Source organism: Chelon labrosus, assembly GCF_963514085.1.
Source record: "Chelon labrosus genome assembly, chromosome: 18".
NCBI lineage: Eukaryota > Metazoa > Chordata > Actinopteri > Mugiliformes > Mugilidae > Chelon > Chelon labrosus.
The window spans coordinates 671,505-690,662 of NC_140351.1; the positions used below are offsets into that span (position 1 = coordinate 671,505).

Below are 19,158 nucleotides of genomic sequence, written 5' to 3' on the forward strand. Positions count from 1 at the left end.
TTTTACCACATCAGCTTCCTGCAAATATTTCACAATAAAAGCATTATTGAGAAATTAATGGTGTATCCCCACTGAAACACTAGGGGGCTCATAATTTGAAAAGAATGCAGATCCTGTTATATTAACAGCGTCATGCAGTAACTTTAACAATGCAAACAGGTGCGAGATCTCTTATTAACGTACAATGAATTACACTTGTGAAACAGATGGAATTAGAGAAAAATAGTCACGTTACCCTCTGTAGTTTAGGTAGATAAAGGTCTCAGTCACATTTGAATAAAATAATACTTTTTGTATAAATGTCATAGGATCTTTTTTAAAAGATATTTTATTTTCACGGACCCCTTGCAATTACACCACGGACCACTAGGGGTCCGCGGACCCCCGGTTGAGAATCTATGGATTAGTCAATCATTCAACCCCAGTCACACCCACTGCCCCTGGTGACAAGTGACAAACACATCCCTGCCTCTACATTTACAATCATGAAGCCAATGAAACAGCTTCAATTCTCCATCAGTTGGCTGCTTTCACACTAACTGGTTACGTTTCATATCTCAATGAGGATTCTTTACACAGGTATAAGGTTCATATCTGGACAAAGGACCAATGTCAATCTATAGCAGTTAAGAGACAGAATGAGACAGAGAGAGCGTTGGCCGTCACAACTCCACAGTTCATTCATTCAACATGAGAGTAGCCAGTGAGAAAAAATAAAGACAAATGGAATTAAAGCTGCAAGCAGCGTTGAACAGGCCCTCGCCCGTCAGTGACCTGCAAGGACGGGGTCACTGCAGTTCTCAGGGGATACAGTGGAGTAACAATGCACCGTGGCACGATGCACAGTCAATGCAATTCAATATTTATCAGAGCAAATCATCTGTGACAGATAGCTGTTTTGAATGTATTCTCTCTGTGACATCAAAGTATGTTAAAACCGTTTCTCACACACACACACACACACACACACACACACACACACACACACACACACACACTCACAGACAGCCACCAGAGAGATCTCTAAGTATCTCTTACTTCTCTTTACATCTAGTAAAGACTGACATTATAACAACGAAGAATAATCTCCGCTAGCTTAATGGTAATGTACAATGCGAAACACCATAGACAGGCAAACGGAACTAGCATCGCCATAGCGGCGGCAACATCAAACAACCGCGACCTTATACAAACAGCGGTTACAGCAACACACATAACTATGCATTTATAATACTCACAGACATATGTTCTCTTAACTCTTGAACGATCGGCAAGGCTGAATTTTAGTGTTGTGTCGTTCGCGAATGATTCGTTCCAATGAACGATCTTTTGAGTGAACTTACTGAACGGAATCACTTCATGAACTGATTCCTTCTTTTCTCAGTTCAGTTGAGCTCAGCCGTGAGCGTGTCGGGCGAGAGCGGAACTGCCCGAGTTCTGTGACTCACTCGGGAATCTTCGGCAAAGCGTGCGGGGCGGGGGGAGGGACTGATGACGCCTGAGCAAACGTTACTCCATTTACAGCTTAAGATGTGACAGATAAGATCATCCAAAATCAGCCAGCTTGTATATTCAGATGCAAATCTGGAGTAGGGGCAAGATCTTTGGATGACAAGGACAATCTTTCATTTGTTTGACACTTGTAAAGTATTTATAATAGTTTTAGTTTGTCATTTTGCCTTTTATTTATTATTTCTCACTTTTATTATTTCTTGTTTTCATTTCAGTGCAATAAAACATATTTAACAACCAGACATTTAGTCACATACACTTTATTTATTTATTTGACAGGCTGGAAAAATACACGCACATAGCGTTCGGTCTTCAGTCTATATTACTGCACAAGACGAGCAGCATATATTTGCATTAGACCTAAGAGAATACACAATATAAACATTAATAATTTAAATATTTGAAGTTTTTAAAAGTAACAGAAAATCAGCTGCAGCTGCAGTGTTTTTTTTTAATCTCCCTGCCTTTCCTAGTTTCCAATATTTGCTTAACTCAGCAATATAAAAGGAGGAGGACTCGCGTTCACGTTTAGTGAACGTGCTGCTGTTGTAGTGTTGTGTCACTTGCTACACACAGACAGGTGAGTCAGTCTGGTGATTCACGTTCGCACTGCCTCTCATGAGTCGCGAACGTACTGCAAGATTCGCTAGGTTCGTGAATCACAGAGTGAACAGAGAATCAGCGAATCACGAACAGTTAGCGAATCTGCTTTAAGCACAGCACGTTCACGTACTGTGATGTACACACGGAGAGAACTGCCACTCAAGCAGAGGACTTGATTCACGTTTAGTAACTGTATCGCTAAAATGACTGTCTTGTTAACATCCGTGTAGCATGTTCAGTGAATGTACTGTGCAGAGGACTCACGTTCACCGTGTAGTATAAAACGAGACAAGCAGGACGTGGTGGTTACTATACGGTGGAGAGTGCAGTTAAGTACGGGGCTAAGCTAGCATGCTAATACCGTTTTAAACATGCTGTTATTTGGCAAACGGACACTTTCAGTGTGTCTGTATTTTAGCATGTATGTGAACAGACTGGTGTTTATCTGCAGTGGTGTTGTCATTAGGGCTGAACGATATATCGTTATCGTATCTATATCTAGATATGAACATTCAAGATATTAATATCGAAAAAGCAACGATATAAACGATATAGACCAATGACAAACATATGAGGGCGGGAGTGAGGGAGACGGAGACGGAGACGCACACACACATACACACAGCGGGGAAATTAAAAAGAAAGAAAGTAAAGTGAGCGTGGAAGATAATGCGGCCGGTGGCGGTGCAGAATAGAGGGTGACAACTTTTCGGGACTCCCGTCAGTTTCACTGTTGGTAACGTGAAAGGGACGGGACAGAGCAAATAATCAACGGGAGATTTAATTAAAAAGTGACGCTGCCATGCGGTGAGTGCGCCCAACTTTAGACAACAACACAGGGAGCTGGACAGGATCTGGAAGTCTTTCTCTCGTGATTTTGCGGGACAGGATTTTTGTTGGGGGGCAGTCAGGTGATCGGGATATGACAGGAGTATTTTTGTGGGCTTGGGATGGGAGCGACAATTGATTCCCGTGTCACTAGTGCAAAATCTGATTTGGTGCCAAAACATAAATCATCTCCCATTATTTGGAGGTATTTGGGATTTAAAAATGATGATGTAAACCAGAGCGAGGTGTTGTGCTGGTCACTTGGCGAAAATTGCGACGAAGCAAGATAGCACAAGAAACATGTTTCACCACATGAAACAACACCATCACGTGCTGCACCAAGAGTGTATTGAGAGAAACACCGGGGACTTCTCAGTCATCCCAAAAGAAGCCCAATCAAAGTTTGATTGCTGATGCGTTCAGTAGCGTTACACCGTATGAGTCGACGTCCACCAGACATAAACACATTACAGACGCTATAACATACCACATTGCAAAAGACATGGTACCCGTGTACACAGTCTAGAAAGAGGGCTTTTTAAAAAAAATGGTATCGATATCGAGATATCTGGCATAATTATCGAGATATGAAATTCTGTCCATATCGTTCAGCCCTAGGATGAACATGAATTAGATTCAGTTGGTGATTAAACATATCAGATCTACAACAGTAACAGACAGTGAACTTACTCCAGAGTCTCCAGTCTACAGTCTGGACTCTCCAGAAAACCACACAGCTGCTTCACTCCTGAATCCTTCAGCTTGTTGTATCTCAGGTCCAGATGTTTCAGATGGGAGGGGTTGGACTTCAGAGCTGAGACCAGAGAATCACAGCTGATCTCTGACAAACTGCAGAGATTCAATCTGAATAAAGAATAAAAGATGTAGATTAAATGATGAATAATTCAATCAGATGTGTTCAGGTTTTAAATGTGCAGCTCAACATTACTGCAGCGTTTCCCAAACTTTTTTGGCTGTGCCCCCCCTTCTATGTCCCAACCAGTATACTCAATGAGTATTCTTTATGTGTGAAGCGTGTAAGGTGCAGCTGGACCGAACTTATTAAAATAAGGGATGGTTCAGCCACGAGCGCAGCAAAAACAACCACAACCACAACCACAACCACAACAACAACAACAACAACAACGTTGGATATTAAAGAGTTATGTGAGGGCACAGAACAGAAAGAAGTCTTCTTCTTCTATCATACCAGATACAGGCTTGTTGACCACTTTGCTGCAGCTTTGCTCACTAGATCAGATGCACCACACTCTCATATTTCACCTTGTAGAAACCAGTTAGAGCCGGCCTCGGCTACACATGGGAAACTACTGATCCACTAAAGGCGGCGCTCCTCCTATTGTCCTCGGGTGGAGCCCAGATAGAATCAAACTTGTGTGCACACATAGTTGGGGGCTTCTCCTTTTCTACCCATAAGGTAGTTAAGCTGAAGTCTCAGCGCTGACTCTGGACCTATTCTCTGCTGCTAAATAAACTGTTGATTGGAGAGAAGTTGTCGGGTGGTCTATTCATAGTCAGACTAACCTTTCCAATAGGTAGAAAGAACCTGGGCTGAAGGAGAGGGAACAATTCCTCCTTTAACAACAACAACAACAACAACAACAACAGTGCTCAGACTCAGAGTCTTGCTGGGCAGACTGCAGCTCCTGAGGACACTGGACTGGTGTAGCAGATCACACCGGACAGAGGGCAAGAGGAAGCGGTGTGGGTGGAAGCAGAAGAGGGGCAAACGGGGCGGACTGCTAGCTAGGCTAAAGGCTAACGCTGATCCTGTCCCTGTTCCTGCTAACTCCCCTGTGATAGAGCATATGACTGTGACATGGCAGCCACACTATCTGCCTCCTGAGTTTACAGCAGTGTTTATTATGGCTGTTTACATCCACCGGGTGCTAATGCTAACGATGCTCTAAAGGAGCTCCACAACAACATCAGCTCGCTCCACAACAAGCACCCGGAGGCTTTTTACGTGATTGTGGGGGATTTCAACCACGTAAACCTGACAGACACACTGCCTAAGTTCCATCAGCATGTCACCATAGCGACACGGGGAAATAACACGCTGGACCGTGTTCACACCAACAAAACAGACGCATACAGAGCCGTCCCCCACCTCCACCTCAGCTTCTCCACCACATCTCCATCATGCTGGTCCCTGCCTACCGTCCCCTGCTCAGACGCCACACACCAACACAGAGGACCATCACCGTGTGGCCCAGTGATGCTGTCCCTGGACTGCAGGACTGTTTCCAGACTGGCAGATCTTCAGAGAGGCAGCTGTCTGTGAGGGAGAGCTGGATCTAGAGGACTACACATCTGCTGTCCTCAGCTACATGGTGGTGGTGATGGACTTCAGTAGGAAACCACATCTGACTGCACCGGTGAACATCCAGGGCTTGGACATCGAGGTCGTGGAGGATTACAAGTACCTGGGTGTTCACCTCAACAATAAACTGGACTGGACACACAACACAAACGCCCTGTACAAGAAGGACCAAAGTCGTCTCCACCTGCTGAGACGACTGAGGTCTTTTGGAGTGTGCAGGACACTGCTCAGGACTTTCTTCTGCCATCCTGTATGCAGTGGTCTGCTGGAGCAGTGGGAGCTCAGAGAGGGACAGGAAGAGACTGAACAAGCTGGTCAGACGGGCCGGCTCTGTCCTGGACTGCTCTCTGGACTCCATGGAGGAGGTGGGTGAGAGGAGGATGTTAGCCAAGCTGACATCAATCATGGACAACCCCTCTCACCCACTGCATCAGACTGTTTCAGACCTCAGCAGCTCCTTCAGCAGCAGACTGCTGCATCCACGCTGCAAGAAGGAACGCTACCACAGGTCCTTCATTCCAGCTGCCATCAGGCTGTACAACACCAGCCTGAGTCAATACTAACTGAACTTTACACAAATGAATCTGCTTTTTTACACGAACCACTACCTCACCAACTCATAGTATTTTTCTTCAAAGTTTCAGCAACTATTTATTTGTAAAGTTGATTCCACCACCACACTGTATATACAGAATGTCTTTATATTTCATCATGGCAATCATCATGGACATCAACATCAACCGCTAAGGATAAACGGACAATATCTTTCAGAAATCTCAAATCCATCTCCCCTTCAGCCCTTTCTGCCTCTCTTGCTAGTAAAATATCTGCCTCCCCCCCCCTCTGTTAACTGACAATCCCTCCGACCTCACCAAATTCTACAACGTAACACTCTCCTCCTGTCTCAACCACCTAGCCCCCATCAAAACTAAAACTGTCTCCTTCACCCACTCCGCCCCCTGGTACACTCCTGAACTACACAAAATGAAATCACAAAAACGACAGCTTGAAAGACTTCACAAGAAAACCGGTTTAACTGTCCATCTACAAGCCTATACAGATTACCTTCAGCAGTACAAGGATGCTCTCAGTACTGCCCGGTCCACCTACTACTCTCACCTCATTCACTCTGGCTCCACCAACCCCAAGGCTCTGTTTTCTACAGTAAATAAACTCCTCAAGCCCAGCGACAATACCTCCAACTCATTCACCACTGACAAATGCAACTCCTTTCTCTCATTCCTCCAAACAAAAATCGACACCATTTACAACAACTTGTCCTCCTCTCCTGCCCCCACGGCCTGCACTCCCACTCCCTCACCTGCTCCTCCCCTCCTCACCTCTCAGCCTCTGTCTCAGTTCTCCCCCGTGTCACCAGGGGAGCTGCCCAAAATTATGATAGGCATGAAAACCTCTACATGTGTTCTGGATCCCATCCCATCTCACCTCATTAAGGACTCTTTACCAGCCATCTCCACACTCATCACAGAAATCATCAACTCCTCCCTCAGGTCTGGCTCAGTCCCCCGTTCACTCAAACTGGCTGCTATCACCCCCATCCTCAAAAAACCTGGACTCAACCCTGATATCCTGACGAACTTCCGGCCCATCTCCAATCTCCCCTTTCTGTCCAAAATACTGGAGCGTATTGTCGCCACACAACTCAAAGCCCACCTCTGCTCAAATGACCTGTTCAAACCATTTCAATCCGGTTTCCGTTCCCAACACAGCACCGAAACAGCCCTCCTGAAAGTCACCAGTGACATCCTCCTCTCCGCAGACTCCGGCCAGCTCACCATCCTCATCCTCCTGGACCTCACTGCAGCTTTCGACACCATAAATCACACCATTCTCCTCTCCCGCCTTGAGTCCTCCCTCGGCATCACTGGCACTGCACTCTCCTGGCTCAAATCATACCTCTCAGACCGACAACAATTCATCCACATCAACAACTGCACCTCCTCTACTGTTCCTCTGTCCCAAGGTGTCCCCCAGGGTTCGGTGCTTGGTCCTCTCCTCTTCATACTTTACCTGCTCCCCCTTGGCAACATCATTCGCCACCACGGTCTCCATTTCCACTGTTATGCTGATGACGTCCAGCTTTATATCTCCACCAACTCCATCACTCCCGCCACTCTTTCCACTCTCTCCGATTGCCTCGCTGACATCAAATCCTGGATGCAGATCAACTTCCTCAAACTAAATTGTGACAAATCAGACCTAATCATTATCGGCCCCAAATCCCTCAACAACACCACAGACAGTTTCCGCCTCACCATCGACAACTCCACCCTGTCTCCATCCCCCAACAGCCGCAACCTCGGAGTCATCTTTGACAGTAACCTCTCCTTTGATCATCACATCAATCAAATCACCAGAACTGCCTTCTTCCACCTCAAGAACATTGCCCGACTCCGTCCATCACTCTCCTTCTCTGCTGCTGAAACCCTCATTCACGCCTTCATCACTTCCAGAATTGACTATTGCAACAGCATCCTCTATGGCACACCATCCAAAACTTTAAATAAACTTCAGTACATCCAAAATTCTGCTGCACGTCTGCTCACCCACACCCGCTCCCGTGATCGCATCACTCCTGTCCTCCAGAAACTCCACTGGCTCCCAGTTCCACAGCGTATTCAGTTCAAAATCCTCCTCCTCACACACAAAGCCCTCCATAACCAGGCCCCCTCCTATCTCACTTACCTGCTCCGTTGCCACAATCCATCCCGCAGCCTCCGTTCATGTGACGCAAACCTCCTTACTCCACCACTCAAGACCAAGCATTGAACCTGGGGCGACAGAGCCTTCTCTGCAGCTGCCCCCTCCCTCTGGAACTCTCTCCCCAAACACATCCGCGACTGTACCGACCTTCCTACCTTCAAATCTCTGACAAAAACACACCTTTTTAAAATTGCTTTTAATGTTTAGCTCAGTTTATTGTGTTTTTCATTTTATATTTCACATTGTTTTGCTAATTTGATGTCCTTTTTATGTAAAGTGTCTTTGAGTGTCTTGAAAAGCGCTTTTAAATAAAATGTATTATTATTATTATTATTATTATTTCTAGTTCTTTCTCTCTATATTTTTTCAGAGTATTGTTATCTTTTGTATATATTTTTCAAAATTTTGTATTTGTGTTTTTTTGGTAACCCCCCCCCCCCCCAGCACCAGACTCACCCCCCCTCCACAAGGAGAAGAGCCCCTCAGTGTGACCCCAGCAGAAGTGAGGAGGACCCTCCAGAGGATTAATCCACACAAAGCTGCTGGTCCAGATAACATCTCTGGGTGGGTGCTGAGGGGCTGCACACACCAGCTCACCGAGGTGCTGACAGACATCTTCAACACCTCCCTCCAACAGGCGGTGGCCCCCACCTGCCTGAAGACCACCATGATCATCCCCATTCCCTAAACGTCCACAGTGACAAGCCTGAATGACTATGGACCAGTAGCCCTCACCCTGATAGTCATGAAGTGCTTCCAGAGACTGGTCATGGCCCGCATCAAGGACTGCATCGACGTCACTGTGGACCTGCACCAGTACGCATACAGGAAGAACCGATCCACAGAGGATGCCATATCTTCTGTGGTCCACACAGCCCTCACCCACTTAGAGAACAAGGACTCTTATGTTCACATGCTCTTTGTGGATTTCACATCAGCCTTCAACACCATCAGACCACAGACCCTGGTACATAAACTGACAACACTCAGACTGAGCTCCACACTCTGCAACTGGGTCCAGGACTTCCTAACAGACAGGCCACAGTCTGTGAGGATCCACGATGTCTCCTCCTCCTCCATCACCCTCAGAGAGACTCCACCCACCCTGTTCCTCTCCCCTCAGGCAGGAGGCTGAGGAGCATCAAGAGCAGGACCACCAGACTGAGGAACAGCTTCTTCCTGGAGGCTGTGAGACTGTTGAACACTGGAGGACCCCTGTAGCCCCTGACCCCCAACAACCAACCACAGATACATTCTGCACTGAATGCAGTCGTTTTGCACAGACTCCAGTAGAGCACTGTCACTTTAATTCTTCTTCCATGAGGCAGAAGTACTGGCTGCCTCATCTCCTTGCTTTTCAGTGCGGTTTAATGTCAGATCAACAAGACTAAATATGTTCCACTCATACATGAAATACATTAACTAGACTATGGAAGATTAGGACACATGATAAAAATGGACACAACCAATATATTGATGGCATACAGACAGCCACAGGCAGATTGCGCAATCCGAGGCTCAGCTTCCTGCTGCCTCAACTGGTGTCTCTCCCTATATGACCATATATGGTCGCTCCCTGTATTCAAATAAGAAATACTTAAATTCAGAGATTCTGACAATAAAAATGATTGAAATGACTGGAATCATACAGAAAATGTATTTATATCACAGACCAATGGATAAATAGTGGAAGTTATTTTATTGTCATTACTTTTCATGATGCTAGATGAGGCACTACCTCACCTGACTCCCCTGACCACACGTCCATGGTGAGCACATCTTCTACACCAGTGGTTCCCAACCTGTGGTACGTGTACCCCCAGGGGTACCCAGAGTGACGTAGGGGGTACGTGAAAGAGTTGATTCTGAACTCAGACTGATTATATTTTGAAACTGAATAAACACATACGGGTTGTTATCTCATTTTCTGATTCTCCACCTAAATGAAAAATCAAAAGACTGTTTTTCATGTGAGTCAATTATGTTAATAGCTAGATTGTAGGATAACTGGCTTTAAAGCTATGTATCAGTTTGCTGCTAATGTAGCTAGCGCTAGGTCACCTAAATAAGAAAGACATGATTCCCTGAAATGTCTGTGATTGGTGGACAGCTGTAAATCTCTTGATATTATAGCAGAATATCTTGCTAGAGTTATTTTCCCCCCAGAAACAAGCATGGCTAAAAAGGGTAGACTGCCCTTCCAGAGAGACCTCAACTGCTACCACCAGTCAGGCTCTCAGACATTTCTTTTTCTAGCTGCTTCAAGTGTGTGAGAGTAGGGGGTACATGGCTGGAGGTCAAATGTCTGAAGGGGTACGGGCTGTGAAAAGGTTGGGAACCACTGTTCTACACCATTACATGTTTCATCTGGTGCCCCCCCTAGAGGCAGCTCCCCTGCATTACTGTGTCCTAACAGCCTTTAAGCTTCATTGACTTTAACAACTAACAGTGGACATTTTCTACAGTTTCTGATACAAACACTCGTCTTGAACTAAAGGACATTTACAGATTTATGGAGGAAAGTTCTGGATGAACATGAATTAGATTCAGTTGGTGATTAAACATATCAGATCTACAACAGTAACAGACAGTGAACTCACATCAGAGTCTCCAGTCTACAGCCTGGACTCTCCAGAAAACCACACAGCTGCTTCACTCCTGAATCCTTCAGGTTGTTGTTGTCACCCAGGTCCACATATTTCAGATGGGAGGGGTTGGACTTCAGAGCTGGTCCCAGATAATAACAGCTGATCTCTGACAAACCGCAGGTCCACAATCTGAATAAAGAATAAAAGATGTAGATTAAATGATGAATAATTCAATCAGATGTGTTCAGGTTTTAAATGTGCAGCTCAACATTACTGCAGCGTTTCCCAAACTTTTTTGGCTGTGCCCCCCCTTCTATGTCCCAACCAGGTTGACACCCCCCCAATCCCCCACACCTTTAAAAACACAACCATCTTTTTTATAGCCATATTAAAGGCAGCATGTTTAATCTGCTCAAATGACCAGAACACACATAGAACAAAATAATCAGCATCACAACAATGAGCTCTCACATTTGAATTAAAGTCAAACACTAACATTTTCAATAGAATGGAACAAATTTAGCACAAGCTTCCACTTTAAAGAGCAAAGAGGATGATGACAGGCTCAGGATCAGAGGCAGAAAGCAGATCAGTTGGAGGAAATGTTAGAATAGTTTCAGACGCCTTCAACTAAAATTGCAGCAACTTTAAATGAGCGTGGAGCTAACACAACCCGTCATCATAGCACAGCGGTTATGGAAATAAAATGACAACGCCAGTCATTTGAATGAAATTGTAATAAAGTTCCACACGAGCCACAACATAAATAACAAAGAGCATAGGCTCAGGAAGAGATAAAAAAAGAGGATCCATGTGAGGATTTTAAAGAGCAGAGCAGGTGGCTCAGCTTGGTGTGCATACACAGTAGTGGTGGGTGGATCCATCCAGGTATCCATTAATATTGATACCAACCACCTTTCTAGTATAAGACTCTAAACTTTAGTGTTTGTCCCTTAGAATTGAGGTGAACTCATGCACTTATGTTGCGATGACAAATCTTCTGTTCTCCTCTTATGAGCCTAAATAAACTCCTTCAGCATAAGACATACAGGACTCTGCACTGCAAAAAATCTAAATCTTACCAAGTATATTTGTCTCATTTCTAGTCAAAATATCTCATTACACTTAATATAAGACACAATTGCCTAAAGAGTACAATTTCAGCAAGACATAGGGACTTGTTTTAAGACAATACATCTTGAATATCTTGTTAAGTGAAAACGTCTTGAAAATATCTTGTTTTGAGTCATATGTCATATGAAACAAGCTTTTTTGACTTTTGCCGAGGTTTTTAAGCTGCTGTGTTATTTGCTAAAGATAAATGATCTTGTTTCAGGATTTAGACTTACTTGATTGAAGAAAATACATCTTGTTTATTGGAAAGCCTTAAGTTTCAATGGATTTTGCCGAAAACTCATTGTGACTTTCTGGAGTCTCTGCTGTTTGCCTCATGGTGATCACAAGACTAGGGATTTCCAGAATGTTGAACTATTCCTTTAACCAAAAAAAAAAACCTCCAACAAAATGGAATAAAACATAATGATGCACATATTACCAGAGGCAAATCCAAAGAGGATCTTTTAACATCTCCACATTTGAAAAGCTAAATAAACTGTTATGTATGACTTGAAACTGTAAAAAGTGAATGTCATTTCTCAAATGATATTTAACAGTCTATCTGAATATTATTCAGAACATATTACAATACCATAATGATAATATACCGAAACCCCATTCATACATGAATGCAATACATAAATAAATAAATAAATAAATAAATAAATAATAATCAGTTACTTAATAAAGTATCTCATACACACCGATCTTATCTAAATGGTTCAATAGTGGGAGGAGAAAAAGGAAAAGTTCAATGAAATGCTCCCCAGAAAATCAAGTTAAACTTTAAAAAAAGAAAACAAAAAAGCAGCACATCAACCTTTTCTCTAAATAAGTAGTGACATCTATTACACTGTTCTGAAGTCTTAATATTTGTGGTTAAAAACATTAATTTCTGCACTAAACAGACTCAAGTATTTGTATTAATTTGTATTAATCAAGTTTTTCAGCATCCACAAAAACATTGGCTTGAGCTAGGTAGGGAACTTCTACCTCATAAGCTAATGATCATTCCACTCATTTATAGAGAGAGGCTAGCATTCAAAACAATACACTGAAGAATTTACTAGTCCAAACTCTGGAGTTCTATTGATGACATTACAAATAACCAAAGTTTTCTCACATGTATACTTATTTCCATGTTGCATAATCCACTTTACCAAATCTTTAATCTTTCCTTCTACATAGTGAACATTTTTAACCTCACAGACTGGGCCAATTTCACCTTCACTTGAAAAAACTGGACTTGTCTCATGCACATTGTGACTACATTCATATAGTTGGTTGTGCTTCACAAGAGACTTATAAATATTCTTCAAACTACTTTTCAAAGCCCACTGCTTGAAAAAGCAATGCTATGACTCAAAGCGCATACGCCTCACCATAGGACCAACAGCCTTAATCTGAGAAGCAAGATGCAGAAGGTAATGCTGTTTAGGTATAATATTTGTATCTGGAAACAGTTCTTTGAAGGAGCCTTGAAGGAGTTGGGAGAGCAATAATAGGTGAAAACAGAATTTTGACTATCTCTAACAATTTAAGGAGCATTTGTGTACTCATTCTCTCCAATTGTGTCAATAAGAAATGGCATGATCTTTAACAAAACCAGCATCTGCCCTGCTGACTGTTTTAGTTTATTGTCATTTGATGAAAGTGTATTGACAGATATGGGGCAAGGATTATCTCTTGCATCCAAAGAGAGTAAGGGAAACCAATAATTGCACTGTTGAATGTGTCTAACTCCATATGAAAGCACAAGATGCTTTAAAACACATTTGATTTCATATGGGGCAACACCTTCAAGAATATGTAGCATATGAAATAACGCCAAATCATCTTGGAAGAGCAAGGTTCAACGTTAAGACGAGTGCAGCAAGCCAACACGTTATATCCAGCCCGGGAGAAATTATCGGTAGTTCTTAACTTTTAAATGTTGGGATAAACGGTGTAAATTCTTATTTAGTCATCTTTACAGAATAACTAATCTGAAATGTGCAGCGACTTTTAAGCTAAACACAATTGTGACATTCATATATATACAATAAATTCCTCATACATTCAGAAACGAGTTGTTTTTAATTGATTTAAAAATTAATTACTGACATAAACAGTCTATGGTTCAGCAGTGGGCAGGCTGTCCCGCTATTTTACGTTACTGTCCAGGTGCAGCCCTCATTAAAGATTAAACGAAAACGTGATGGCACACTCCATGGCTAGTTCTATCTCTGAAAAAAATGAAAAGTGAGCGTAATACATTCATCTGTTTTTTTTTAAGGAGTGAGACATCTCACGTGTTTATCGTATCTGTTGAGAGACATGCGCAGTACCAAACACAAAGAAGAACATGCGTAGTACGGTTTACTGAGGGAACGTTAAGCGCGCAATAAAGCCACCTCGTCCGTTGGAGACGCTTTGAATTCGTATTTCATTGCAGGTAAGTTGTATCGAGTATCTCGTGTTTTTTAGTCACATACGTTTTAAATATTATCCATGTTTCAATGTATATTTGTAGTGTATACTGCTGCAGCCGAGCACGAGCTAACGTTAGCTGAGCTAACTTGCTAGCTAAAACCGCTAACAGCATGGATGAACTTGATGACGCCACGGTGTCGATTTTAAGAGGTAATGTAGTCAAATATGCATTTTTAACGTAGTCATTGTTTTATTTTTACGTCATATTTATTATGCACCAGTAACACCAAGACAAATTTCTTGTAAGTGAAAACCTCTTTGGCAGTTAAATCTGATTCATCAGAGAGGTTAAGATCAGCTAAGGTTAAACAAATACGATGTGTATTGAGACTTGCAGTCCTCACTATAAAATCGGTAGTAACTCTTAATTCTGAACTGATTTCAATGAAATTGGCGCTAGCTAGCTGAATGAAATGACAGCTTTTACTAGTTTCATGTAGTTTGGCTGTTCTCTGGCACTAATTCATCCTGCAATGTGTGTCTTACATTATGTCACAGCTGCAAACATAAGTGAAGAAGTGATGAGCAGTCTGTCTCGTGAAGATTTGCGGGACCTTTTCCCAGGCCCAGAGAACTTCTTGCTCCGAAAAGCGGTCTGGCGAATCTGTCACGGTGTTTCTGAAGAGGTCAGTTTCTGCTCTGACACAACACTCTACTGTTTACTGTAGTACTTATATTTTTTTTTTTTACTACTGGCGGCAGGTACAACAATACATTTCACTGTGCATTGTACTATGTATAACTGTGCATGTGACAAATAAAGCCTATCTATCTATCTATCTATCTATCTATCTATCTAACTAACATTAATTAGCTAAGTGGTTTTGGAACAGGTATGTTAACCAATAGGTGTGTTCAATTGTTTGTTTGTTGATTTAGTTTAGTTGACAGTGACAGGTTTAAGTTTATTCCTTTTCTGCTTGTTTAGTAATTATTTATATGTAACACCATAAGGTAATCACCAAACCTACCTTTAGTATTTTATTATCACTAAAAGGAGAATATTAATACAAACTATTTATGATTATTGTTATATCCTTTGTAGAGTTGTCAATGCTGCATCACAATTTGTTAAGACACTGTGAAAATGAAAAGTTGCTTTTATCTTTTCTATCTTTTACAGGAAACTGCCAGAGAAGACTCAAAATCAACGTGCAGTTCTACTTCTATTTATGGGTCACCCCTACCTCAGACATCCACTCCAATGAAAAGATGTCCCGCAAAGCACACAACACCTGAAAAGGTTGTGAAGTTATCCGTCCCACAATATGTATTGCACACCGACACCGAACTAGAGCAAGTCCGAAAACAATATTTTGAGTTCGCGAAGACAGGTAGAGAGAGCAAATGCCAAATGTCAAAGGACCTCAGATGCCGGCTCATCCGAAACACCATGACCAGTATGATCGCAATCCTGAGGGCAATGGGGGACGGAGACAGATACCCGTCAAAACCAGAAATTACAGCTATGGCAAAGAGAATAGTGCTGTACTACCCCATGCTCCAGGACCGAGATCAAATCCAGGTGATGACCAGGTGTTTCATGTTTGGTATTTGTTTGATATTTGAAGCATTTATTTGAATTTGTCTTGTCACAGGTTACTCTGTACTCACAGCTACACAAAAGATTGCAAAATGTGAGATCTCCCCAAAAGACCAATCCAAAGAGGCGCCGACTTGAGGAGCCAAAGTGCCAATCTGAGCTGCCAAGTGACCCAGATGAATTTGATTCAAGTGACTCAACAATCATTCTGGATCGCTCCTCACGAGGGAGTAGCATTCAAGACTGCCCTTCTGAAGGGAGTAGTACCCCAGACTCAGGCAGCAATGCCAGACGTGAGTTCCAACATTGCATTTACAAATTTACCATTGTGTGGTTGTTCATATTTTACACTTCTTTTGTTCATTGACTGTCTATATCTCTCAACCAAAGCGCTCCCTCTCTCAAACCCTTGGACACAAACCATATTAGCATAAACTGGGAGCCAGACACAGATTTAGAAGCTGGTTAGCTCATAGCTAATAGTTCCCATTTGCAGCCACAATCGGTGTGTTTTTAGAACCTTTCATTTTAGCTCTGTTTACTGTTTTCCCATCACAACACTTGAACACGACTACGATGCAGGCTTACTTAATGCGATTGCTTCGCATACCACTGCTTTGTATGATTTCAGTCTTTTGGAAGGCTTAGATTGTAAGTGAACAGGAAATGCATTGAGGACCGTTAAAAGTAGCAACTTCAGCTGTAACTTAATATGTACTGCACCTTTCATCCAAATTTTGCTTTAGAAGGTTATTTGATTGACTTCTAAAGGGCTCAGTTAAAAAAATGTGGAATTGATCATTTAAACAAAAGTGCTTTATCCTAATGGAAAGATGTCCATGTTATGTGTTTAAGGAGAAAGAAGACCCCAATGACTACCTGAAGAAACGCCCTCTCTCCTGTCCAGTCCTTATCGTGAGTTCGTCCAACTGCCTCCTGGCTGTGGGAGATGTGCCGATAACTACGCTCCCAAAAGACAAGGTTACAGAGGGTGTTTTATACCTTATGGCCTACTACTATGCTCTACATCTTACTTACCCCAGGTGTGTAGCTACTCTGCTTTCTGTCATACAAACGGAGGTCCTCTTGGACACAATCCATGAGCGAGACCTCACACCATCTTTCAAGAAGGGCATGGCTGACTGGAAAGCTTTTGTTGGTGAATAAAGCCGTTTCCATTCGTATTCGTAATTTAGCAAATGTAGCCCAATGTTAAGGTAGCAATAATATTTTGTTAATGTATTGAGAGACACATTGGTCAGATAGTCATGTTAATGTTAGCCCAAGACCCTTAACTTGGATGTTGCAATAAGCACTTTGTAAGTGTATTGAGGGGACAGATGTCAGATGTTCATGTCTGACTGTAATCCATGTGTTACACATATATGGCATGTTATGCTATGTTTTTGCTATGGTTTTTTTTAAATTATTATTATTTTATTACAGTCCCATACATACTGTGAGCCAAAACATGACTGCTCCAGTCATACACTACATGCTGTGAAGTCTCAGTGTAACTGACTAACTGCACTCAATTGTAAGAGCTGTTTACTCCTGCATTTCTTATGCAGAGAAAATAAATATTTGTTTGTTTAATGCAAGGCTTGTTTTCATTGTAGGTGGTTGTCTTAAATCTAGTTGTAGAGCTTACTGTTAGTTAAATGCACTTGAATTGAGAATAATTGTCTTCTTAATATGAGTAAAAAAATGCATTATATGAGTATTTCCAGCTAACTTCAAGGCATATTTTATCCTAAAATGCTTAAATAATCACTTCCTAATCCTATTTCAAGTTGGTGATGGTCTGAAATCTAGGACAATGTCACTATTTTAGAACTTAAAATGAGTTAAATACACTAAAATATAGCTAAAAATAAGTTTTCCTGGCTAATTTCAAGATCACCTTTATCTCAAAAGTCCTAAATATCACATCTTATTTCAAGAAATCTTGACAAGACAATTTTCACTAGTTCCATTGGCAGATTTTTTTGCTTATTTCAAGCAAAAACGTCTTCTATTTGTTGTTTTTTTGCTTATTTTTGGAGGGGCATTTTTTTCAAATGTTTTTTCTCTTAAGTGTAAGGGAATTTACTCCTATTTCAAGAATTTTACAGTAGCATTGGTTACTAAATTTAAGTGATTTTTTCTACATACTAGAATAAATAATTCTTAAATTGTTCTCATTATTTAGGCAAATATACTTGATTTCAGTGTGTGTTGCCTAACATAAACCCTTGTTTGGAGCTGATAATACTAGCATATGCTGAATACAAGCATATTTGTCTCTATATCAAGAAAATTATTCTTAAATTTGATTTACTTATCTAGACAAATGTACTTGTTTTAAGTTTGGTTGTACTGACTTTAAGATATATTTACTTACATGAAACCTTATTTTAAGATGATGGCACTAGCATATGCTGATATTAAGCACATTGTCCTACATATTGAGAAAATAATTCTTAAATATTTTCCGTAAATCCATACAAATCTACTTGTTTTTAGTCTAAACACACTAGTTTTAAGAAATCCCTGGGTTTTTAAGGCTAGATATATTCACTTGTTTTTAAAAATCTTGTCAAGTCAAATCTTCCTGTTCTGTTGGCAGATAATTTTGCTTATTTCAAGTAATATATTCCTCATTTTATTACTTTTTTTTCTTATTTTTTAAAGCCGAGTTTTTGCAGTGTGGTACTGCTTCTTCTTCTTCATCGGCATCACCACAAATTCCTCCCTAACATGGAGCATCTGAAATCAGCCTGACCTAGACCTAGACAAGGAGATTACAGAGGAGCAATGGCAGACAGCCCTAACACAAATTCACAGTTCTTCAATATGTGTGAGACATGGCCTCCTGCAGTTTAAGATAGTACATCGTTTACATTGGACCAAACAATAACTACATAAAATATTCCCCGAAATTGAACCCTCATGTGATAGATGCGGACTTGAACCGGCATCAATTGGCCATATGTTCTGGAATTGCCCAAGGATATCGAACTACTGGAATAATATTTTTCAGACTTTGTCAAAGATTTTACACAGACCAATAAAGGCAGACCCTCTTGTGGCAACTCTAGGAATTATTGACTCGACTATAGTTAAAACCAGCGCTGAGCATAATATGATATCTTTTGTCAGTCTACTGGCACGTAGATTAATATTACTCAGTTGGAAACAAAAAATGGCTCCAACTCACGCAAATCTTATGGCAGATGTTATGAAATACTTGGAGCTAGAAAAAATAACATTTTCATTGAAATAGCAGGAAGGGAAATTCTACATGATCTGGCAACCATTTATAGATCATTTCAACCGTAACACTGCTGGCAAGGTTTAGAAGGGCGCTTCGACCCTCGGTCTGGGAAAGAGGATTTAGAGCATCCAAATTGGTTGACTCTATTCTATTCTATTCTCATTGATCTATT

The 19,158-nt window shown here is 41.7% G+C and overlaps 1 protein-coding gene across 11 annotated transcripts in view; it reads right to left on the reverse strand.

The window, feature by feature from the left end:
* LOC311503225 (uncharacterized protein) overlaps window positions 1-19,158 on the reverse strand; it is a 300,665-nt gene that overhangs the window by 117,334 nt on the left and 164,173 nt on the right. For all 11 annotated transcript variants that reach the window (XM_084565826.1, XM_084565827.1, XM_084565823.1 and 8 more), the window contains 2 exons: window positions 10,612-10,788; window positions 3,634-3,807 (listed from right to left, as the gene is read on the reverse strand). In XM_084565826.1, coding sequence (XP_084421952.1) covers window positions 3,634-3,807; window positions 10,612-10,788 — 351 coding nt within the window. The remainder of the gene's footprint in view (window positions 1-3,633; window positions 3,808-10,611; window positions 10,789-19,158) is intronic.